This window comes from Salvelinus alpinus, chromosome 15, assembly GCF_045679555.1.
Source record: "Salvelinus alpinus chromosome 15, SLU_Salpinus.1, whole genome shotgun sequence".
NCBI classification, from domain to species: domain Eukaryota; kingdom Metazoa; phylum Chordata; class Actinopteri; order Salmoniformes; family Salmonidae; genus Salvelinus; species Salvelinus alpinus.
Genome location: NC_092100.1, coordinates 29,112,259 through 29,138,355, shown reverse-complemented (window position 1 = coordinate 29,138,355; position 26,097 = coordinate 29,112,259). Strand labels below are relative to the sequence as shown.

At 41.9% G+C, this 26,097-nt stretch overlaps 1 protein-coding gene across 3 annotated transcripts in view; it reads left to right on the top strand.

The window, feature by feature from the left end:
• LOC139539876 (guanine nucleotide-binding protein G(o) subunit alpha) overlaps positions 1 to 9,730 on the top strand; it is a 157,313-nt gene extending 147,583 nt beyond the window's left edge. The window contains exons 7-9 of one of the 3 annotated variants that reach the window (XR_011668030.1): positions 6,585 to 6,738; positions 7,364 to 7,608; positions 8,269 to 9,730. Coding sequence is in view for 2 of the 3 variants with exons in the window: in XM_071343241.1 (XP_071199342.1) it covers positions 6,585 to 6,738; positions 7,364 to 7,551 (342 nt within the window). In the remaining variant the exon portion in view is untranslated. Of the gene's footprint in view, positions 1 to 394; positions 549 to 1,077; positions 5,422 to 6,584; positions 6,739 to 7,363 lie in introns of those variants that run through there. The other 2 variants (XM_071343241.1, XM_071343242.1) reach the window with 2 other exon arrangements.
• The last annotated feature ends 16,367 nt before the right edge of the window (positions 9,731 to 26,097 follow it).

The window sequence follows — 26,097 nt, the reverse complement described above, 5'->3', positions numbered from 1 at the left end:
CCTCCAAGGATGCTGCGTACTTGTCATATTTAACATATTGCCATGACACTGTGGCAAACAGGATCATGATAATGAAATAATGTAGACACTGTATTTTAGAATGTTCTGGGCTCTTACGGGAAACTCCTGGAAAGGGCATCTACAGTTTAGTTTCTGTTCTGCTTTGTAGTTTCCTGTCTTCACTTGATTCTTCTCTTATTTTGTGTGTGTGTGTGTGTGTGTGTGTGTGTGTGTGTGTGTGTGTGTGTGTGTGTGTGTGTGTGTGTGTGTGTGTGTGTGTGTGTGTGTGTGTGTGTGTGTGTGTGTGTGTGTGTGTGTGTGTGTGTGTGAGAGACATAGTTAGAAAGAGAGCCACACAGCAGACTGACTGACATGTTGTTTTCTCTACCCACAGAACCGCATGCATGAGTCTATGAAGCTGTTCGACAGCATCTGTAACAACAAATGGTTCACAGACACCTCCATCATTCTATTTCTCAACAAGAAGGACATATTCGAGCAGAAAATTAAGAAATCTCCCCTTAGTATCTGCTTCTCGGAGTACACAGGTAATTGATGAAGAGTGGAGGCTGCTGAGCTAGGAGAAAAGAGAGGGATGTAGTAGCAGCAGGAGGGACAACTAGAAGAAGGGCTAGTGTGGGAGGGAGGGATAATGTGTAGAAAGGCTTGAAGCTCAGAACAGTTACTCATCCCTTACCTGGCATGACTCCATGTTATCATCTTAGGACTTATAGTGCAGAGCAGCCAAGGAGTATGTCTGGCATGCTGTACTCTCTGTGTAAACCAAGGCCTCCCTCCGCAGTTACACGATAATCCAGCCACTTAGAAAGACATTAGGTTTTACATTAGGTGTGAAATATTTGAAAAAACTATATATTTTTTTATCCATTCTTCAGTTTTTCTTGTCCTCATATCCTTCTTTTGTTTTGTCTGCTTTTCTTCCACTTTTATCTTCCTCTTTCTATTTATCTTTTATTTTATTCACCCCACCTTCTTTCCACATCCTGCCTCTCTCTGGTCCTGTAAATATATTTTCTCCATTTCTTCTTTCTCTTGCCCTTTCAAACCTTTTTGCAGGCGCGGACACCTTCATAGAGGCAGTGGCCCACATTCAGTCTCAGTACGAGAGCAGGAACAAGTCCCTCCACAAGGAAGTGTATGCTCACGTCACCTGTGCCACCGACACCAACAACATCCAGTTTGTGTTTGACGCTGTCACCGACGTCATCATCGCCAACAACCTGCGTGGTTGTGGCCTGTATTAACCCAGAGGATAGACCCAATGTGTCCCTGGATTGACCCTTCTCCTCCACTTTTCCCTCACCCACATATCAAATTAATTCACCTTTTAGATTTGTTCAATATTAAGACATTTTAATTCCGTTGCATAAAGAGAGACAGCTGTTTTTTTTGCCTCAAGCATTGAACACCATTAGTCGAAGTGAATACAGGAAAGAGAGATAATCCTTGACTGGAACAATTAGTTTAGTGTCATAAAGAATATACATTTTGACAATCACTCACCTGCAAAACTGTTCAAGACAATCTGGACATCCATGGTGAATCACATTTCCCAAAGAAAGAATGCAGATATTATAGACATGCATTTGATACATTTGTAGCAAAGTCATGTTAGCGGTAGGTTATTTCAGAAGATATGCTGTTTTACTAAAACACTAAGGCAGTTATTGCTGTTGTGTAACCGTGTGTAAGTGGCATTGGGTCACCACCAGAGATAAACTATCATCTACAGGTTACAAGGAAAACTGCTCATCTTTACCAACAAAGTATCTATTGTAATTTGGCATTTTGCTTATTGAGTAATAGTCATCTGATATGAAAGGAATTTGTGCCTGGACGGTTTTGTGAAACACTTTTAAAGTTGGAATCGGAGTTGATGAGTTGGGGATTTGTTTGCGGCTAATGGAAGATGGTACTGTATAAATAATGTGAATTTTTGGGTGGATTTTTTTTCTTCTGTTCTGCTTATACAGTATGTCATGTAGGTTCTGAGATTTTAGTCTTGGAAGGCTTTTTTTTGTTGTCACTACAAGTTTTGTGAGATTCAATGATTGGGTTTAAAATGTGTAAGGTTTGAAAGTACAACCAAATATTTAATTTACACTGCAGTGGCCTTACTGAAGGGTACATTTTTACTAAACAGTGTAATTGGTTAAGAAACGGAGACCATTTATAATGCAAATTGGTAGGAGTGACAATCAACGTAGTCACTGCCTGAAGTTGAGTTAGAGCTGATAGTTAGAGATGTAGAAATATTCAACTGTCATATTTAGTCTAGAATTTCCTGTTGCAGTTTAGGTGCCTCAGCAGTCTCAATCAAGCACTTGGAGTTGTTTACCTTATGGTGATTGGCCTGGCTATGTCAGTAGCTATTTTATCTTACTGGTGCCAATGCCATATTTAATGGGAGAGTCAATAGGCTAAGGAGCAGGGAGTTTCTAATGTGTGTGTTAGAGCAGATAAGGTAGTATCTGTTTGTGGTATACTGTAAGAGAGAAGATTAGGTATCTGTGGATTAATTATCCAGGAAACAGCTGTTCCATTCCTCATTACACAGACCCTCAGGGAGGACACCAAATGTCACAACACCCTCCCCTGTTCTTCTGCCAAATAATGCCAAACCACTCTAAGAAGGGTCAAAACTTCTTGGTTTCTTGCCAAATAATATGCCGCTTCCTAAATCGGGGGGTGGTCTGATACCACCCTCCTCGTTTAGCTGTACAAAAACCTGTACTCGTTTCTTGTCATGGCTGTAGGAATCTCCATCTCTTAGAAAGTACTAATTTGTCTGCCTCACAGCATCACACCCATGTAGGTGCCGGGTGAGTGGGGGTAGGGAAGATGTTACCATGATGATCGTTCTCAGCACCACGCCTGCCTTAGCTGGTAGGTGCAGCCTCGTGTGTCAGGAGACTCTGATACTCTAGTCACTGCAGTGATTCTAGGGGCTCTGTAAAATATTTGTTGACTGTACTGCTGTACACTAAAATGTCATTGCAGTAAGATACTGTGTGTTGCTTCGGTAGATGCACAGGACACGGGAGGCAAAGGCTGTGCCAACCCTCAGGCCAGTTAGTTCTCCACAACAGGACATGAACTCTAAATTGTCATGAGCAGACAAGTTCTCATTCTGTGCCAAATCTGTTGAGACAGTGTTCATGTGCTACATTTGACATTTTATGAACAATAAGAAGCAATGGAGAATGACTGCCCCCTCTCATTGAAGCCACAGAAGTTCAAGGCCGACCATGGTACTTTGTGGTGAATCTTCATGTAAAGAAACATATATTTTTTAAGACAATCTTGGTACCAATAATTGCTTCTAATACACCAGATGTATGTCCTTGAACCGATTATTTTACAATCGCACACAGAACAAGTTATAAGTATAATTTAGTTGCTATTTGCAGCCTGCAGTACCACGGTCAACCTTCTACTTAGTGAGAGGGGGCAACACTGAGCTATCCTGCAATGTCACTTCCTGGAGTAGCTCAAACTACGCATGTCATATCTCCATGAGATGCCATCTTAATTAATGGTGTCACATGATCAATGGCTTTGTCCATTCATATATACAGTCATTGAGTATGTTTACATGCACAGTAATAATTAGATATTAAACTGATTATGGCAGTAGGCAGATTTTGCAATAGTCATGTAAACACCTTATCTTAATCGGTGTCAGGTCAAAATCGAAGTAGGCATATGCTGATTAAAACACCTGGTTTTCTGAGCAATCTTTCGAATTATTAGGACATGTAAACATCTTAATCGGCGCTCCAGCTGTGTATTTGATCTGTGCATGTTCTAGCACCTGCCGAGCGAGCCTCCCTCTTCCGCGAATGAAGTGAGCAGAACAACTGAATGTATGCGCCTTAGAAGTAGTTTTCAAATGCAAACTTTTTATGACTGAAATCAGAATAAAATATGTTTCCCAAAAATGACATGGTCACTGTGGTAGAACGTTTATTTTGATTGGCGGTTTTCTACATTTATCAGAGTGCCATCAGGTAGCCTGATTTCAGATGTGTCCATGTAAACAGGATTATTAGGGAAATCGTTCTTCTTGCAAAGCATTTAAACATTTTAATCAAACTATTATATGAATCTGACTATCCACGATAATGGAATTATTGTGTAGATGTAACCGTACTCATTGATGAGAAGCATGTCTGTGCTGCGCTGTCAGCAAGCTCTCAGATTCCCAGCTGGAGTTATAATCTCTTCTTTACCAGAGACTAAACTAAGACAGAAGCCATCAGATTCAGATTCTGGAGGGCATGTGTAAGTCCCAGAGCACCCACCCAGACAGTCTGTCTCTGCTCATCTTATAGCCTTGCCTTAAACCTGACTGATGGCAAATAAAGCCTATGTCCAGGGCAGAGAGAACGCTGGGTAATAGAGTTTATGTCCACAGTAGTGAGACTGATGGATAATGAAGTCTTAGGGCCAAGGTAAAGAGACAGATTCGTATGTGTGTCTGTCTGCTGGAGAGAAACAGATGGGAGGTACAATATGTTGCCCTGAGTAAACTGGATCTCAGGTCTAGTGGGTACCAAGAGAGAGAGAAAGAGAAATAGTAGTGAATATCATGTACAATAGTGGATTCCCCTGATGTAATAGAGATTAGCCTTGGTGAAGGCTGAGATGGTTCATGTACCGTAGGTACCTAGCTGTAGTACAGTTGATTGGGTGTCAGCCTCTCCGAGTCCCCAGTTTGTGAGTCCCAATCCTCACACACACACACACACAGAAGAGCTCCCTATCACAGCAGGCAAAACATACCAGTATTTCGACTGCAGCCATAAATAATAAAACAGTCGGCACAATAGAACTTTGAAAAGCAGAATTCTTAAATCCTCCTTCGACTTTCCCTGAATGCATTTCACCTTGTGTTACACAAAGACTGCCTCTGCATCAGCATGGGAGGAATATATTGGAAACTATTCTCTGGAGCTTACCACAAACTCATGAAGAAATTCAATTTACACCACCCACAAGCAGCACTAGGATGCTGACAGTACAGTACGTCATGGTATGATTGAAGTACCTGTTTTCTAGTAGGTGTTGTTTGTGTCTCACTGCTGTAATTATTGTTTGCTCATTCGCTTCTTTCGTTGTTGTGATTATTTATTGAAGGGTGTGTTTATATGAAGGAAATAATAAAGCACCACATGAAACTATGTGTCTGACCCTACCTTCCCCTCTCGCTCGCTCTCTCTCTCTGATCAAGTTTGTGTATGCACCGTGCAGGGAATGTTTTGCTCTTCCTGTCTCTATCTGTCTCTCCTTTCTTTCTTTCTTTCTATTCGATTCAAAGTGCTTTATTGGCTTGGGAAATATATGTTTACGTGAAATAGATAATTAACAGAAGTGAAATAAATCATTTAAAAAACTCTCTCGCTCTCTGTTTTCTCTTGTCCGATGGGAATGCTACTGAACTACTGTCCTTTGCACAGCACACTCATTCAGTAACACACACTTTACACTAACACACAATGCCTCATTCAGTAACACACACTTTACACTAACACACAATTCCTCATTCAGTAACTCACACTTTACACTAACACACAATGCCTCATTCAGTAACTCACACTTTACACTAACACACAATGCCTCATTCAGTAACACACACTTTACACTAACACACAATGCCTCATTCAGTAACTCACACGTTACACTAACACACAATGCCTCATTCAGTAACTCACACTTTACACTAACACACAATGCCTCATTCAGTAACACACACTTTACACTAACACACAATGCCTCATTCAGTAACACACACTTTACACTAACACACAATGCCTCATTCAGTAACACACACTTTACACTAACACACAATGCCTCATTCAGTAACTCACACTTTACACTAACACACAATGCCTCATTCAGTAACACACACTTTACACTTTACACTAACACACAATGCCTCATTCAGTAACTCACACTTTACACTAACACACAATGCCTCATTCAGTAACACACACTTTACACTAACACACAATGCCTCATTCAGTAACACACCATGCACACTTACAGAAACACAATATTTAACTATTTCTCTCCATCCTCTGCCTTTATCTCTCTCTTTATGAATCTTGATAATATGGCAGTGAATGGATAAGTGGTCTGGTCTCTTTCTCTCTCCTGCCCCCTGTCTGTCAACAGGATCATTGTCAGACACACATCCACTGACCAAAGCAGCAGCTGCCAGCTGCCTCTCATTATGCCTCATTCTGATTCTAACTATTCCATGTTCTTTATCGCAGAGCTCAATTATTCTGATTGGTTCAACTCAGTCACATGATAGACCCATTCTTCTCCTACGTAGCAGTCTCTATCCTGTCTGGGTGCTTTGCGATGCTCACTCTCTACTGTCGGCTTACTGTCCTCAAGTCATGAAGCTTGGTTCAACTATTCCTGCTTGGTTTTTATTGCTCTGAGGCTAACCTTTCCACGTTCTCTGTTTCTCCCTCCCTCCCTCCCTCTCTTCCTCATCCTTGCTCTCTCTTCCTCCTCCCTCTGCTTCTATCCTCCTTTTCTCTCCACTGCAGAATCGCATGCACGAGTCTCTTATGCTGTTCGATTCCATCTGTAACAACAAATTCTTCATTGACACTTCCATCATTCTCTTCCTCAACAAGAAAGATCTGTTTGCCGAAAAGATCAAGAAATCTGCCTTGAGTATCTGTTTCCCTGAGTATACAGGTAAGATGTTGTACCTTTGTAAATTGGCCAAAACATATTTGCTAGCTGAAAGCCTGCTCTTTAGTCTGCAAAATCCACTTAGGTCTTGACCATGTGATGTTGAAGTGAGTTGACATTGTGGTACATACAACTGAGGGGATTAGAAATACTGTATTTAGTATCTCCTCCCTCCCCTCTCTGACAAGGAGAGAATAAAATCACAGCCATGCTTGAGCAGTTATGGAGAAGGGATGACCAGTGAGAGCTGTCCCCATCTCTGTACACTTAGCCACAGACAGACAGTCAGACAGACACCATACCATTTCCTTTCCCGGCTTTAGAGAGCTGCCCACAGGGACACATTCTGCCTTCCACATCTGACACAGACAGCCAAGCCATTGTGACTGTATCCTCATGTTAACTGAAGTCACATGGGTTACCACACCAGAATGTGATTGTAATAGAGCTAATCATTTATTTAGGAGAATATAAAACGTATTCAATGGAATTAGTTTAGGCCCTAAAAGCTCTCTTCAATTCTAAGTTTTTCCTCTTTCCCTGTTGCCTTTCTCTCCGTCCTATCTTTCCTCCTCCCTCCCTCCCTCTTTTTTACCTCTTTCACATTCTGCATTGCCTCCCTGCACAGGTCCTAACACCTATGATGATGCAGCTGCCTACATCCAAGCACAATTTGAGAGCAAGAACCGCTCGCCCAATAAGGAAATCTACTGTCACCTGACGTGTGCCACAGATACAGGGAACATCCAGGTGGTGTTTGACGCCGTCACTGACATCATCATCGCCAACAACCTGCGAGGCTGTGGTTTGTACTGAGCCCTGACCGCCCCTCGCCTCTCCTCTGGAAATGATTCTAATTGAAAATGCAACTTGGTAAATAATAATAATGATTGTTTTAAAATAGGCATACGTATATATCAATATATATATATAATGTTTTTAGTTTGACTTCAAAGAGCTGCCAACAGAACTGATTTCTTATAGAAACCCAGCTTTTAAAGTTTTAGAACAAAGTTGAGAACTTGTTTAATGTTTGTTTTCTCCACTTCCCAACTGTGTCTTTTTGTTTTTAACAAAACAACCCTCACTTATTTTACATAATGTCTTTATTTTTGTCATTTTTGTATGTTTGTTTATCATATGTATATTTATTACATGAATATCAGTCCATTGGCTGACCTGTACACGTTTGCCTGAGTACGTTACTGTAGTAATGATGTAATGACGCTAAAAAACATTTCTTGCTCTAACAATGGCTATGACAGGTATGATAGTCATGAGTACCACAGTCAAGATCAGTTGAAACAAGCTGATGTGTTTGTGTGTTTCTGTCCTCTTTACTTTCTTATGTACCAGACTTGGTTTTCATGGTAATCCTAGAAGTTCTGTTCAGCTATTTGATCGTTGAGATCAACAGAAGCACCCAGGATTGATGCGTCCTATAAGATTGTTCTTTTTTTCCCTTTTTTTTATCCAATCCCTTCCTGTCACTCCGGTGGGCCTTTGCCATTGGCTTTGTGGATTTTGGAGCAGTGAGTCACAGCACGTGACCCCAAGCCTCTAAACCAATCAGATTTCTGAAAGCTGCCAACCCCCTGAAAATGACAGGTTTGGAGATGGTCCTAGGAACACTTTGTTACTGTAATGAATACCTATTAACACTATCATGTAAGGAACTTCTACTTTTTTTATTATCATTGATTCATTTATTTATTTATCGTCTGTCCCACACTCACCACACACCTTGTACTCACCACACACCTTGTACTCACCACACACCTTGTACTCACCACACACCTTGTACTCACCACCACCTTGTACTTTATTCTTCTACTTTATCATCCTTATTTTTTTTCTAGCGCCCCCATGGTTTTGTTTTGGGCAGTCCACTTGCTTGGTAGTGGTGTCCCGTCACTCCTCCTGACACAGATAGCATGACCGACCCTTCAGCCTTTGTATAAAGAGACAGTTAAACGCTTCACATAGAAAATGTTGAGATTTTTTATTTTTTATCCAACACAAAAGTCAAAGAAAATTGAAAAACTGAAGAAGAAAAAAATCGAAAGACAACAGCATCATAAAGAGACAACCATCTTATGGACTGGGAAGGGCCGAGGGAGGGAGTTAGGGAGGCGAACCAACAGCCGTGCTGACCAGTGATGTGGAGATTTGAGGTCAAGGGTCATTGGGCTGTGTTCTTGGTAGAAATCTGTAGATCCTTGGGATCTTTACAATGTAGAATTATTCAAGAAAAAATCTACAAAAAGTATGATTATGACAATAAAAACAATAATGAAAAGGACAATGATAATAATTACAATATCAATGATAATGATGATTCTGTATTATTATTAAAGTATATTTCTTGTGCTTTGTAGCTACAGAACATTTCTTTATCTCCCCCTTTAAAAAAAACTGTTTGCAAGGGTTCCCGTGATCCATTCTTGAGCTGTTCTTACTGACTTACCCATGTTTATGAACTGTACTGATTATTTTTGCCTGATCTCCATGCAGTACAGTGTCTTTACTTAGCCTGACTTATATATATATATTTGATTTTTATTTTGGAAGAACCACTTTGGAGCACATCCTGCCACGTTGCTTGGCGGGGTGTCCACACGGCTGTACAGATTCAAGCTCTTTCTTTTACTTTTGGGGAATTGTACTCAAACACTTTCCAGGTCTTCATAGAAAAGCACAGCTCTCACTTCACACAAAGATTTGGAAAGATGTATCTCTCCTACCTATCTGCCTTCTTGATTTACATTTTTTTTAAGAATACTGTGTATTATTACACATACCAGTTTGGCATTATTTTTCCTTTGTTCCCCTCCTTTTTTATTATCCATTATTTTTATCCCAGTGAATGCTATTCTGTGCTGCTTTTTTCTCCCTCCTTTTTAGTGAATGGTTGTTCTTTCATGTGGGATGTTCGTGCTGGAATACCAATCGAATGTAGTGTTTACATTAAAACCAACAGTTTTCATGACTACAATTTGGGGCCTTCTGATTCTTATTGTCACTCATAAGTACCACCTTTTCTTCACAGACCTGATACCTTCTGGCTACTGACACACTGCTAATAAGATATACAAAACCTTGTCAAACTGAACAAGGGAGGAAAGTAGGAATGTAGGAAACTAACTAACTACCAATCATTCCACAATGTTAAACTAGGTTGGATCTGAATTTTACGTTAGAATGAGTGTGTGATGGTGGCCCATGTTCAGTGGAGTATATTTGTAGGCTGAGTAGGCTGAAGAGGGAGGGTAAAAGGGGATGAAATTATCACTTCCCCGCCATCCATTCCCCTGCTTCCTGCCCCCTGCAGGGAGGATGTCCTGCTGCTAGCTGACGTCTCTGCTGGGATGGGAGTAGAGGGAGCAAGTTCAGCCTAGGGGGCAGCAACACCTCACACATAGGCTACACACACTATGCATTACACTGACTCCCTCCCTCACACACACACACACACACACACACGTGAGCACACACACACACACACCATCCATGAAACTAAAACACATAGACCATCCATGAGCCCAGAGTTCCCTGGTCATACATGGTAACCTAAAACACATCAACGTTATAGTATCAATTCTGCCATTTTTCATGGATGGGCAAAAGAACAAACAGCACTGCAAATCTGAGAAATTAAGTATTTAGTGGAATAAGCCAGAGAGATGCCATAAATGGGGCTCAGCTTCTGATTGGGCAGACTGCTGAGGCTGCAAGTTCAGTAGGTTCAGCCATGGCACAGAGAGAGATGGAGAGAGAGCAAATGATGGTGGCTGAGAAGAGGGAGATGGTAGATAGGAAGTGAGCGGGGATGGAGATTGACAGGGTGATTGATTGAGTGATAGATTAAATAGAGTTGCAGTTGAGTGTCTTACTCTGTTGATTAGAGACTTGAGCTTAGACAGTGCAGAGTTAAAGATCATTAATAGTTTTACCAGAAGGCCATTCATTTTAAACGCTTGACTTCACAAAAATCATCCTGGAACAGTAGATCAGCAATCTCAGGCTCCTAAACTGTGTTAGATGATGGTTTGATGATGGTGATGCCAGATAAAGGTGATGCAGTTGATGCCAGATGATGGTGATACAGTTAGCTTGCTGGAGCTGATGTTATCCTCTGCCTCTGTAGCCTGTGATGCCAGGTGATGGGGTTGGCTTGCTGGCCCGGATGTCGTCCTCAGCTCAGTCTCTCTGTAGCCTGGACTTCAAACTCCTCCACAACTAACGTGTAGCACCCACTTGGGCGATGCCTCTGCTGCTGCTACAGCGCAAAAAAGCAAACCACACATCAGTCCAGAGCAGTAGTCATCCTCACTATGAGCTCTCTGCCATTTTCATAATGCAGTTAGGTCTAATTGATCAAGAAGTGTGAAGGATGGTTTTGTTCTCTTTTTAACAAAAATATATGCCTTATAGAAATAGGACATGTTAATCACAAAACATAGCGTGACTGCAGAAAAGCTGTTGTTAATCTAGGGTGTCGACTGTGCTAACCAGAAGGTTGAGACAAGATGGAAAAATGCTGAATAACAAGAAAACAGGAACTGAGGAATGTGTAGCCACCGACAACTCAGCTCAAACTTCACAACAAACACTTCCGGATATCTGGATCCTGTGTGCTGTGAGGCTGGGACCAGCCTGGGCACCACCGATAGGCTAGCAAGTTTAAACCACGCTAAGCCTCTACTGTGACATGCCAACTCTAAAGTTGGAACTACATCTGTCACAGTATAAAAGAAGATGTCTGTACTATTTCAGTCAGTTCTCTGCTTTACCCTGCGTGGTGATACAGTGAACCCGTATATACGAAAATTGCATTTACCATTTATCGCTTATGTTAAATAAAAATACTTAAAGTATATTCGGTGACTCTGAATCACATTTTATCCTGATACCAGATTCGATTGACGCAACCTTTTACAGAAGAGAGATGCATCTTTTAAAAGTCAACCTGCCATCAGTCCTGCAACTCCGATGCATCGTGCTTAAGAACAGCCCTTACCCGAGGTATATTGGCAATATACCACACCCTCTCAGCAGTGTTGCCAACTTAGCGACTTCGTCGGTATATTTAGTGAGTATTCAGACCCCTCTAGCGACACATTTTCACAAAAAATTGACTAGCAACAAATCTAGCGACTTTTTCTGGTGTTATTGGAGACGTTCTTCTTACTCTTCTCAACGAGCAGCGGGTGCTGCCGTGGGCCCCACCCCCGTCCCAAAGCACTCACAGGCGGCCCAGTCCTCACGCAGCAGTCAGAGCAGGAGATGTTCACCCCTCCGCTTCCAGACTGAAAATGAATCACGCATGCGGGAAGCCGCCGCTGGCTGATCCCGCCCTGGTATACCAGGGTGGGATGTGTTGATAATTGGATATGGAGAAGGGTGAGCCGGTCAAGGATCGATTCAGACAAGGTGGTAAATTGTATGACAAGCGACAGTTTTATTTAAGAGTAAAGATATCTGGTACAAGCGTGCACGGACTTATTCATTTAGCTCATATGGAACTTGCAGAAATAAGCCCAGATAACAGAATGCATAGACATTTTATACAGCACAGAAAGTAGGTTGAGTCTGGAAGTTCTGGTCCTCTGGTTGGTTCTGATGAGTTGGGCGAGGTCCCCTTCAGGCTAGTATCACTGTCCCATTGGCTCTGAGTATAGTTCTTTGTCTTCAGAAATGTTCAGCTAAAACAGGAGATTAGGTGTGTGCGTAGATGTTCCTATTTTGACATTTCTGTGTGTCTCTGTAAAATGTTCAGACTGAAGAGGAGATTTTGTGTGTGCGTAGATGTTCCTGTCTTATCTGTGTTTATGAAAGGTTTACGTCAGCCCTCTGTCCTTGGGTATGTGTGTGTCTCAGTATCTCGTGAAATGCAGTACCAAGCACCCTTTTCTTGTCAGTGTTTATAAAAGGTCTATGTCAGCCATCTGTCTCTGGGTGTGTGTGGGTCTCAGTATATGCTTATGAGTTTGTGAGAAACCCTGTTTTGAAAGAAGTTAGTTATAACAATGTAATAGGGATATGCTTGTGTTATATTAAATGGTATTTATTACAAATCCCCCTCTTCACGTCTCATAAGAGACGTGACAAAAGCTAGGACAAAAGCTATAAATGGCAAAATTAGAGTAAACTTTATCAGAAGATAAAGTTTTGATTCCCTCTCTTCACGTCTCCTAAGAGACGTGACATAAACTAGGTAAAAGTAAGAAAAGCAAAAGTAAACAACCAGGGAAACTTTCTCAGAGAGAAAGTTTTATTCCCCCTCTTCACGTCTCACAAGAGACGTGACATAACTTTAAGCGAATCCAGGCACAAGAAGGGAAACTTTTTCCAGAAGAAAAAGTTTCATATGCGCTCTCTTCACGTCTCCTAAGAGACGTGACATAAACATGGGATCAAGCAGGAGTAGTATATGCAGAAACTTTCTTGAAGAGAAAGTTTCATATGCCCTCTCTTCACGTCTCCTAAGAGACATGACATAAACATGGGATCAAGCAGGAGTAGTATATGCAGAAACTTTCTTGAAGAGAAAGTTTCATATGCCCTCTCTTCACGTCTCCTAAGAGACGTGACATAAACATGGGATCAAGCAGGAGTAGTATATGCAGAAACTTTCTTGAAGAGAAAGTTTCATATGCCCTCTCTTCACGTCTCCTAAGAGACGTGACATAAACATGGGATCAAGCAGGAGTAGTATATGCAGAAACTTTCTTGAAGAGAAAGTTTCATATGCCCTCTCTTCACGTCTCCTAAGAGACGTGACATAAACTAGAAAAAGGTAAAAGCAGCAGGCATGTTGTTGTCCTCAAAAGATGGAGGGCCTTCATCCCCTAAAAGAGGAAACATCTGGGAAGGGCTTGTTGGGTCAATGGCTTTAGATATGACCCTAGTGGTGAGTGAATGAATGCATGGTATGCAACAGCAACCACACAAAACCAAAATGGCTGCAAACACTGAGATAGAAACCAAAATTGAGGACACCAGGGTTTTATATTTCCCAAAAGCATCCATCCAGGAATCCCACATGGAGGTGTCTACACCAGAATGGGATTTCATCTTACCATTAAGAGTCCTCAAGCCTTCTAAGGCAATGGTCAGGCTACCATCAGTGGCGGTGTTGTTAGGTATAAAGGTGCAACACTGTTCACCAAACATAGAGCATACACCTCCCTTCTCAGAGAGTAGCATGTCTACTGCAATGCGGTTTTGGAAGGCCATCAAGCTGGTAGCCGCCAATTGGCCATGTACCGCCTCAAAGCCTTGTTAACCAAAATCCCACATTATTAACCTAGAACCGAGAAAATGTTAAACCCTCAGGTCCATCCCTCTATGCAACCTGTACCAGGTGGGCTCGTCGCCACCCGGGAACTTCAAACCTTCACAACAGGGAGGACAAACATCACTTTTTATTCATTCGACAACATCAACTACAGCGAACCAAGGGTCCTCCTCTGTCAGGCCCACTCTCCTGCGAAAGCTTGATTCCGTATCAGCCTCTCCAACTGGAGCATCAAGCAACGGCATCATACCCGAGGTCCTTGCCAGATCTGTAACAGACTTCTTCAACCAAGGTATGATACAGGCATTACGGCACATGAGCATACGAAAAACAACAACTTAGGGACAGAAATCCAGTAATCATCACTGCAGTGCACTTACCAAACCAACCACCCAGCCAGGGAACAGTCCACTCTCCTCCACACCTGCAAGACCCTCCATCTCCGCCGATAACCTTGCCAACCCACTCAGAGCTTTTTGAAATGCTCCCATCCGGACTAGTATTGTTAGGGACAAACGTGCAACACTGTTCTCCAATCATTTTACATACACCTCCCTGGTTGGCCAGTATCATGTCTAGTGCTAGCCTATTCTGTCTAGCAGTTCGAGAGGTGGCATCCAATTGTTCAGCCATCCCCCTAAGTGCAGTGTGGGTGTAGTTGACAAATCATTGTTGATTATATTAAAGATAATTGATCCAGGCATTTTGTTTAGTATCACCAATAGCTGGGCCAATGGTGGGCATCAGATGCCACAGACCATCATTTCTGTTTATGCCTGGAATTCGTGGGGGGACCCTATTGGGACCCCCAACAGGTTGGTGTGGATGTTATCTGTACCCTCGGACCAAGGAGCGTCACGGCTCTGCCGTCTCCTGGGTTGGTTCCGAGCCTCTGTGTCATGTGCAGCTCCCAGAAGTTGGTCAGCTGTAACCTCAATAATAGGCAATGGTGTTATCAGACTGGCCAAAGCACATGTGCCCTGACAATCTCCTTTCAAAATGGGGTCAACCGCCTGGCAGGTCCACACATCCACCATACATCAGCAACACCTCTAGTTAATAGTGACATTGGTGATGCAGGCAGTAGTAGGGAGCCTCCCATAGTCTATACCTCTACCTGTACCAGTGATACAGCTGTAATATCCCCCATATGCCTTGACTCCCCACGGTACCTTCTGGGGAGGGACTTCTGGGAACACAAGACTCAGAGTTTTACACAGGGTTGAATTTGGCTTAAACTTTCCAATATGCACATCCAACCTTCCCCATTACTTAAGGCAAATGGGTGCGCAGCCAGAATAGGTCTGGCATGTCCACATACGACACAGTCCTTTCTATTTATTGTTTTGTAGGCCAACCACATATTCTCCCTTTCCTCATAACCAGTTTCAGTCCCCAATTGTTCACTATCTGAGATGTCTTTCACATTTATTACCTGTACCGGATTGGAGAGCTTAGGTGGTGGTGTGGGACTTGGTCTTGAAGTGGTGGAGGAGGCCGGCTGAATCCCTGGTCCGTTGGAACTGGTGGTGGTTCTGGCAGTACCGTGATGGTAACATCCCCATCGTATCCTCATCAGACAGCTCAGGACCACAAGCAGTCCTGTAAAGCCCCATCCTCTCCCAGAGAACACATCATCAGCCAGAGATCAAGCAACACTTTCACTTCTATGAACGTTCACAGTGATGAAAGGACGGGGTCAGGGATTTTTCATTAAGGAGTTGACCCCCGAGCTTTATTATTTATTTATTTATTGCCAGCAGCATACCACCCTGCATACCACTGCTGGCTTGCTTCTGAAGCTAAGCAGGGTTGGTCCTGGTCAGTCCCTGGATGGGAGACCAGGTGCTGCTGGAAGTGGTGTTGGAGGGCCAGTAGGAGGCACTCTTTCCTCTGGTCTAAACAAAGATCCCAATGCCCCAGGGCAGTGATTGGGGACACTGCTCTGTGTAGGGTGCCGTCTTTCGGATGGGACGTTAAACGGGTGTCCTGACTCTCTGAGGTCATTAAAGATCCCATGGCACTTATCGTAAGAGTAGGGGTGTTAACCCCGGTGTCCTGGCTAAATTCCCAATCTGGCCCTCAACCATCACGGTCACCTAATAATCCCCAGTTTACAATTGGCTCATTCATCCCCCTCCTCTCCCCTGTAACTATTCCCCAGGTCGTTGCTGCAAATGAGAACGTGTTCTCAGTCAACTTACCTGGTAAAATAACGGTAAAATAAAAAAATAAATAAAATAAATTAGCAACAGTTCTTCTCCTTAACTCTGTGATCATTCGGCAGTGTCAGTGTGTCTCACCCTCCAAGTGCGATATGCCCCCAGGTCGAGTGAATCACCTTCTCCTTTAATTCACCTGTAACGCATAAAATCCTGGACATACAGGTTTGGTTAACCACCAGTTTCTCATTTGTTTTATCTGATTATATATTTAACTTCTATGCCTATTTGTTAGCTAGAAATTTTTAATTTTAAATTAGTTTATTATCCAATAGGCCCCATCCTATCCTAGACCACAATGTACCCCTCCCCCGTTTGATACCTGGCTCTGGCCAGGTATCAACCTTACCTACTCATGACTTAGTACATTATAATATAGAAACGTCCCTTTCATTCGCCGCATATCCAATTCTCCCTTGGGCGTACATTCATATCTATTCTTTTCCAATTCTCTGTCAAGTGACTTATCTACTTTAAAATGTATCTGTGCTGCTTATATGTGTTAACCCCCTTCTGTCCTATCTTATTTCACAGCCTACCTTGCTCATTTCCTGGTCCACCCTCCCCACTCTACTCTCAAACCTTCAAGGTCTCAACAGTGCGGGGTAGACCCATCTGTCTGCCTTTTTCTAATAATAGTCAATAACAACTATGTGTTCTTTTGCAATATTAACTAAGTGTCTCACTGTTTTGACTTTATCTATCCCAAATGGATTTAAAAATAACAACATGTCTTATAGTGTCAATCTCTAAAGTCCTTACATAACCTTAATAAACCTATCTCTATCTTCTTATGGCCAAAACAAATGCTAACCATATAAATTCCTTTCTTTACTAATAAGCTCTCTATCACTTTTATTTCCATGCCCTATAGGCTTAAAATATCTCCTGTTCAAACCAATTCAATAACAGCCCATTCAAAACCGTCATAGCCAATGTTTAAAAACAGAATCCTGACTCCTCTGTGGTTAAAACTACAATTATGGTCAAGAGTTATAAACTCTATTATATCAATTTACCTCAAAACTAGTATTCCCAAATGACCACAATTTCATTATCCTCACTACATTCTCCTGTGGGTGATCAAACCACATGAAAATGCAATGAAGACAGGTCAAGAGGTTACATCACTTCCTTACATTCGTGTTCCATACTATATCTAGGCATACTAAAATAACCCTTTATCTTAAAAAATCCCTTGTCTAAATACAACTCAGAAAATAATCCTCCTTATATATATGTTTCAGTGTACTCCTTTAAGATATCTTATCTCTGGGAACACGGAAACCCTTAACCTAAATGTTTACTACAAAAACAAAATTATGTCACCAGCACTCAACCAGGCTCCCCATCGGCTGGGAGACCGTTGAGTGCTGCAATACTGCCATCTTCTGTCCATTCTCTGCACAGCTCTCCACCCACTCTTATTCAACCTTCTCAATTTGAGCCATATTAGTTTCTTATTTTAACTGTTGTTTTATAAGTTTTGATTTTTTTAGATTTTTTTATCTGTTATTACCTAGTTAGACTAGAGTGTCCGTGACATACATCCATGGGGATCCGGTTATAATTATTCTATTAACCATGTGAAAGTGCCCAGGGACACCCCAAATATCAGTAGGAATATCACAAATAAGGGGCCAGATATCCCTAGCCTTGCCCAGGGAGGGAGAAATGTCCCTCTAACTGGGTGAGGTTCCTTTTTCAGGGGAGGCGGAGTTTGATGCCGCATATACATCAGTACTCTTCTCTCCCCCTCTTGTTTCTGAAAAAGGACCGAAGAAGTAAAGCCTTCCTTTTCAGAAACATCCAAGTGAATATCGTGTATTTTATGCTTATTTATATTTTACTTTATTAGCTTAAATTCTATCACAAATTTAATGTATTCCTGGAGACACGTACTCTGTCTTATCTCAGAGCTTCTCCCTCGTACACTCAGAATTTATATGTATTGTTTATTTATCAGGCGTTGTGGAATGCGCAACCAACAGTTTACAACAGTACATTTATACTCATCATTTATCACATAAATTTTCACATTAACACATATGCATTCAACCCTTACATAGTATTTTATACATTTACAGGTTCTGAACTTATTCCTTACCGAACTCAGTCGGACCGGTCTCAGCCGGACTTAGAATAGTTACCACTTTATCATTTACCACTGTTCACCTTAAATACATCCTTCACCGAACGACTATTCAGACTTTTGGATGAGGCTTTTACACTTTAAGACTTCCTTACCGGTCTCTGCCGGACCGGTCGCTGCCGGACTATCGGATGAGTCTTTTATCAATCAAACTATTCCTTACCGGACTCTGCCGGACCGGTCTCTGCCGGACTATCGGAATCAAATTATCAATCAAACTATTCCTTACCGGGCTCTGCCGGACCGGTCTCTGCCGGACTATCGGAATCAAATTATCAATCAAACTATTCCTTACCGGGCTCTGCCGGACCGGTCTCTGCCGGACTATCGGAATCACAATCAAACTAGCAATGTTCATCATTAAACAACATCCATTAAACAGTTGACATTTACACATCCGACCCTATTGGTACATGGAGCGTTTGTCATTAAACAATACACATTAATCAGTTGACATTTACACATCCGACCCTATTGGTACATGGAGCGTTTGTCATTAAACAATACACATTACTAACACTGGCGTATCTAACACCACGGCGTATCTAACACCACATACTTTATACTTTAACACTGGCGTATCTAACACCACGGCGCATCTAACACCACATACTTTAACACTGGCGTATCTAACACCACGGCGTATCTAACACCACATACTTTAACACTGGCGTATCTAACACCACGGCGTATCTAACACCACATACTTTAACACTGGCGTATCTAACACCACGGCGTATCTAACACCACATATCCCCTTACCGGACTCAGCCGGACCGGTCTCTGCCGGACTATCGGAGGAAAATTATGGCCACATATATTTACTTCACTGTCATTCACATGTCATCTATGCACATAAATTTAAACAAGAATTCTTACCCACACTCGGTAATACTGATCGAAATTTGGATAGACTATACGACAATATGCAAAGTTTGTTTTAACAGGTCTTGCTTACCTTGTTTATGGTCGACCAGGAGATCAGTTTCCCGAGCTGAGCAGAACTGTTGTCCTCCCCCCAAAGATTTCACCTGTCCTCCGCGAACCGTCCTTCCACCAACTCGCCCCCTCACATCCACATCAACCACTCTGGACCGGGTATCTAGGCAACCATCCTCTGCTACCAAGTTTCTGTTGATAATTGGATATGGAGAAGGGTGAGCCGGTCAAGGATCGATTCAGACAAGGTGGTAAATTGTATGACAAGCGACAGTTTTATTTAAGAGTAAAGATATCTGGTACAAGCGTGCACGGACTTATTCATTTAGCTCATATGGAACTTGCAGAAATAAGCCCAGATAACAGAATGCATAGACATTTTATACAGCACAGAAAGTAGGTTGAGTCTGGAAGTTCTGGTCCTCTGGTTGGTTCTGATGAGTTGGGCGAGGTCCCCTTCAGGCTAGTATCACTGTCCCATTGGCTCTGAGTATAGTTCTTTGTCTTCAGAAATGTTCAGCTAAAACAGGAGATTAGGTGTGTGCGTAGATGTTCCTATTTTGACATTTCTGTGTGTCTCTGTAAAATGTTCAGACTGAAGAGGAGATTTTGTGTGTGCGTAGATGTTCCTGTCTTATCTGTGTTTATGAAAGGTTTACGTCAGCCCTCTGTCCTTGGGTATGTGTGTGTCTCAGTATCTCGTGAAATGCAGTACCAAGCACCCTTTTCTTGTCAGTGTTTATAAAAGGTCTATGTCAGCCATCTGTCTCTGGGTGTGTGTGGGTCTCAGTATCTGCTTATGAGTTTGTGAGAAACCCTGTTTTGAAAGAAGTTAGTTATAACAATGTAATAGGGATATGCTTGTGTTATATTAAATGGTATTTATTACAGATGTAAATGTAAAATGTTCTTTGTCTAAAATAAATCACTGCACAAAAATAAATCACTGCATTTGACTCACACAGCCTCAGTCACTTATTCACCTTGTCCACTGTGTGTGTGCCTCTCTGTGACATAAGCTAAACATCTAGCTGGCTAGCTCATCATGTCTCAGTCTAGACTGTACACTCAAAAATACAGAAAGGAGTAGGAATCAAACCCTGAATTCAAAGGCTGGTTGAAGCCATTTATTGGAGATGATACATGGGCATACTGCCTGCATTGTAAGACTGATTTCTACGCCAAACTTAGTGATGTAAAAAAACACATGACAACTCAAAAACATACTCAAAAGGCAAAGCCTTTTAACAGTTCCACCCAAAACAAGCTGCCAGTCATGGTTTTAAAAAATTACTCTGCAAAAAAGGCTGAGGCCACCATGGCATTAGCTATCGCTGAACACTGTTCCATGCTGGCATGTGATCACATTGTAGAAGCATGTAGAGCTGCTTTCTCAGACAACACTGCTGCTACCCACTTCAAAAATGCACAGGACAAAGTGCACAGAAATGATTAATAGTGTTCTAGCACCATACTTTCTGAAAAAGTTGGTCGCAGATGTGGGTGACCAGCGTTTCAGCCTCCTCCTCGATAAGTCCACGGATGTAAGTGTTTCTAAGTACCTGGGGGTTGTGATAAGGTACTTTAGTGACACCAAGCAGACAATTGTATCAACATTTCTGGGGCTTGTTGAGTTGGAGGGAGGAGATGCCAAATCTATAGCCCGTGCTGTTGTGGCTTTCCTGGAGAAGTGTTGTCTTATAAAAGAGAAACTCCTGGGGATAGGGACTGACAATGCCTCTGTTATGACGGGGATTAACAATGGGGTCCATAAAGTGCTGAAGGAGGAGTATGGCCTCAAATATCTGGTTCTTATTCGCTGTGTGTGCCACACCCTGAAGCTTGCTCATTTGTAGTTCTAAACATATTTAGGGTGTTTTTTACTCACTTTTTGTCTCTCCCACGACGTTATTCCTCTCTCCTACAGCGTCCATCACAATTACATGTACATGTACATGGCCAATTATGCAAATTAGGTGATGGCGTCATTTAGCGACTTCTAGCGACTTTTAGGACAGCCAATAGCTACTTTCCTTACTGAGGAGTTGGCAACATTGCCTCTCAGGCCTTATTGCTTAATTATATAACTGGTTGTTTGGATCCTGGATGCTGATTGGAAAAGCAGCATTCCAAGCCGTGCTGTATTGGCCATCACAGACACCTATGCCTGCTAATAGTTCAATCTGAAAATTATCACTGTGCCTCCATAAGAATATCATGTTCATCTTGCTGTCCAAATAATCTATTGTATTTATCTGAACTTGCACATTATTTCCCGTTGTTTCCAGCCTAGCATTTAGTTTGGTACAGCGGGGGTTAGTTAATATAAGCCTCGCTGTCTGCCTGTCTGTAGTACTATGCATAGAGTGAACAGTTCCCAGACGAGACAACTTTTTCGGAGCTAGTCGAAATCACGCATGAACGTCATTATCATGGACATATCCAAGTAAATGCCAATAGAAAAAAACCTCAAACAAATGAAAATGCAGCTACTGTACTGTCATTCCAGGTTCAATGTTTGACGTGACCGAGTTAGCTGAAGTTGGCTAGCTAGCTAGCAAGTGACAAGAATGTTATCTAGGCTGCATAGCAACCATTTTGTTTAGAAAGTCCTTTTGTATAGCAACTATGCAAAGATAATGAAGGACTGGGTCACATCTGTAGCAACAACCTGATATTTGTCCGGACTATATCTTCTTGTGGAATAATTAAATTGTAGGACTTATCAAAATAACGTTTTAATGAAAATACACTATATATACAAAGTATGTGGACACCCCTTCAAATTATTGGTATCGGCTATTTCAGCCACACCAGTTGCTGACAGGTGTCTAAAATCGAGCACACAGCCATGCAATCTCCATAGACAAACATTGGCAGTAGAATGGCTATCGCGTCGGGCCGATCAATTTACCTGTGACTGTATTCATGATACAGCACTGCCTCGCGTGCCTTATTACTTAATTGTGTGATGGGTGAGAAAAAATATTTAATCAATTTTGAATTCAGGCTGTAGCACGACAAAATGTGGAATAAGTCAAGGGGTATAAATACTTTCTGAAGGCACTGTATCTCTGGCCATCTTCCAATGGGTTTAGAGTGTCAAGGGGTGCACGTTTTGGTATTTGCTCCAATGCTACACAGTTGATTCAAATTGTCAAAGCTTGATGATTAGTTTATTATTTTAATCAGCTGTGTAGTTCTAAGGTAAAAATCCAAATATGCACCACTTGGGGTCCCGAGGACCAAGTTTGAGAAACCCTTTGCTTAGCGTGAGAGACTGTTTTATCACTGTTGGAGAGAGAGAAATAGAGAAAGAGGTGTTTATTGTTCCACACGATTAAATTGGGGAAGAGACTTCGGATCCGTCTCTGTATATTCGTATATTCGTCACACGCGATATCTCAGAAAGCACTGGCCTGATTTTGACAAAACTTGGGTGAATGATGCGTCTTTTGCATTAATGAAATTACACAGATTGGCCAGATGGTGGCACTATAACAAGCGATTGAAAATGCAAACTTTGAAAAGTCACGCCCCTAACCCCGTTTGACTTGAAGTCATGAAATTCGGTACATAGGTCCCTCTCATCACAAGGAACACATTTGCCTCGTGACCCACAAGGTCCGCCATTAAAGATTTTCCACCATTTAGAATTTTATGAAGACACTTAAAATGCTACTCCTCTGGCACCGAATGATCGATCTGCATGAAACTTGATTTGTGGCATCTATGGACAAAGGTCTCTCAAGTAAATACTTTCCAGACTAGTACCTAAAACAACATGGCTGCTATTGATCAATAAACATTACTGTGGGTGTGGTCTGGCAAATAAATGCATATAAATCAGTCAAGGATATTTGTATTGTAGAGACATTTGGTACACATGTTGCAAACACTGTCAAGATTCAACATATGCAAGAACATTCATATCGACTACAAGGTAGCACTATAAAGGGGACATGTTTATATCTATTGATCTGTTTGACTCAGTGAGGACATTTGGCACACATGCTCAGAAATATGAGTCTAGCTAACCTACACAATATCTCAGACACCACTGGCCTGATTTTCACAAAACTTGGGTGAATGATGTGTCTTGCCATAGAGATCCGGCATTTACAAAATGACACTGATTGGCCCAAGAGGGGCGCTATAGTAATCAACTGTACTTACGTTAGTCACACACGACATCTCAGACACCACTGATCCAATTTTTAATGAAACTTGGGTGAATGATGTATCTTGCCATAGAGATCCGTCATTTACAAAATTACACTGATTGGCCCAAGGGGTCGCTGCATAATTTGTGGAGGACAACATCTTTGCTGTTGCCTTGTTTCAAAGATGGCACTAGCAGAGGGGTGGGTAGCTTACTGTATATGGGTGCTAAGGTCTGAGCTCTGTGTAATGGATCAACTGCACCACCTTCTGGTCAAAAAGGTAGCCTAATGTTGGTTTGTCACCTTACCTCTCTTGGGAGCCGATTTCGACTTAGGAATTTACACCTTTCCTATGCACACCTTCCCTACGCACTTCTCAGTATTTGGTATTCAGACTTACCTTATTCAGTTGCGAAACATGCTCTGCAGGTGTGGCTACCTTGTGTGCTCTGAATACATTTCATTCAACCACTGAAAACCCTCCGAATTTCTGGCCAACAGAGAGAACGGGTTCAGAATATAAGGAATCAATTAAAGAAAGCAATCTAAATTGTTTCAGCACCAATTGGTAGATTTAAAAATACTTTGATCTTGTAGATTATTTACTGTAGGTTTAGGAAAGTATTTATGAATCATAAAAAACTGCTTTGGAGAGCCTTTCAGAAGGAAAGAAAGAAAATTGATTGATTCTTCAACCCATGGTAATGTTGGATGATTAGTGTTTACATAGAATTATAATAGGGAGAATAGTGTACAATAGTAGGCTATACCCTTGTCTATTGCCTGGATTAACTATGGAGCTGTGTGATGACACAGCCAAGTATTGTACCATGTGTCGGGTTCAAACTTTTATGGCTTTGTCTGTGCTCCACTCCATAACGATTTCATTAGCCTACATGTCTTTTTTTATATTATCAACTGTTACTAATGATCCTCAGCAACAACCACACGGCCATGACAGCTTTTATAGAGGAAGTAAATTATGGTACTGAAACAATGTAATTAAATGGAATGATTGGCAGTTGAATATGTGTGATTATTGGGCCTACTAACAATCAATACTGATAGTGACTAATATTTCACATGATAGAAACAGGAGACAGAGAAAGTCAGGGTAGTCTATAATTAAGACATTTGAAAGTGTCCATCCCTGCAAGTTAAAATGCCGTACAATTTAAATTATGCATAATGGCACAGAATTTCATAAATTTTACAGTGGGAAAGTTGCTATGTTGATATGCTTCAGTTTGCTGCAGTATGACTTTTTGTCTCCAGCGACTATAAGGTAAAATTATTAAAAAACGAGTGTAATTTATATATACAATTCCCTTATCCAAACGGATTAATCATTTACCTAGCTCTTATCAATAACTCTTATCAATTTGTAAATTACTGTGCATGGAGAATGGTGAAAAGATTAAGTAGATGCTTTTTCCATTTGGAACCGGTAGGTTCACTAGAAATTATTCCAGGTTTCCTTGCGCGTAAAGGTAGTGGAATTATTAGGGAATTAAGTGAAGGTCAGAATACAGCATATCTGTAGATACTCCACCCCAAAGGAATAGTGAGTGGGTGAATAGCATGCTTTTCTCATGCTTAAGTCCAAGATCAGAATACGCATAGAGAGAAAAGGGAATAAAAAGGGAATTACGTTCCATGTACGCGTGCTTAACTCGGTGATGAAGTACTGTAGCTACACTACATTGCCAAACGTATGTTGACACCTGCTCCTCGAACATCTCATTCCAAAATTATGGGCATTAATATGGAGTTGGTCCCCCCTTTGCTGCCAAAACAGCCTCCACTCTTCTGGGAAGGCTCTCCACTAGATGTTGGAACATTGCTGCTGGGACTTGCTTCCATTCAGCCACAAGAGCATTAGTGAGGTCGGGCACTCATGTTGGGTGATTAGGCCTGGCTCGCAGTCTGCGTTCCAATTCATCCCAAAGGTGTTCAATGGGGTTGAGGTCAGGGCTCTGTGCAGGCCAGTCAAGTTCTTCCACACCGGTCTCGACAAACCATTTCTGTATGGACCTTGCTTTGTGCACGGGGGCATTGTCATGCAGAAACAGGAAAGGGCCTTCCCCAAACTGTTACCAAAAAGTTGAAAATACAGAATCGTCTAGAATATCATCGTATGCTGTAGCGTTAAGATTTCACTTCACTGGAACGAAGGGGCCTAGCCAGAACCATTAAAAACAGCCCCAGACCATTATTCCTCCTCCTCCAAACTTTACAGTTGGCACTATACATCGGAGCATGTAGCGTTCTCCTGGCATCCGCCAAACCCAGATTTGTCCATCTGACTTGCAGATGGTGAAGTGTGAATTATCACTCCAGAGAACGTGTTTCCACTGCTCAAGAGTCCAATGGTTGCGAGCTTTACACGGTTGGCATTGCGAATGGTGATGTTAGGCTTGAAGCTCCTGACGAACAGTTCTTGTGCTGATGTTGCTTCCAGAGGCAGTTTGGAAATTGGTAGTGAGTGTTGCAACCAAGGACAGATGATATTTACGCACTACCCGCTTCAGCAATCGCCGGTCCCATTCTGTGAGCTTGTGTGGCCTTCGCTTCGCGGTTGAGCCG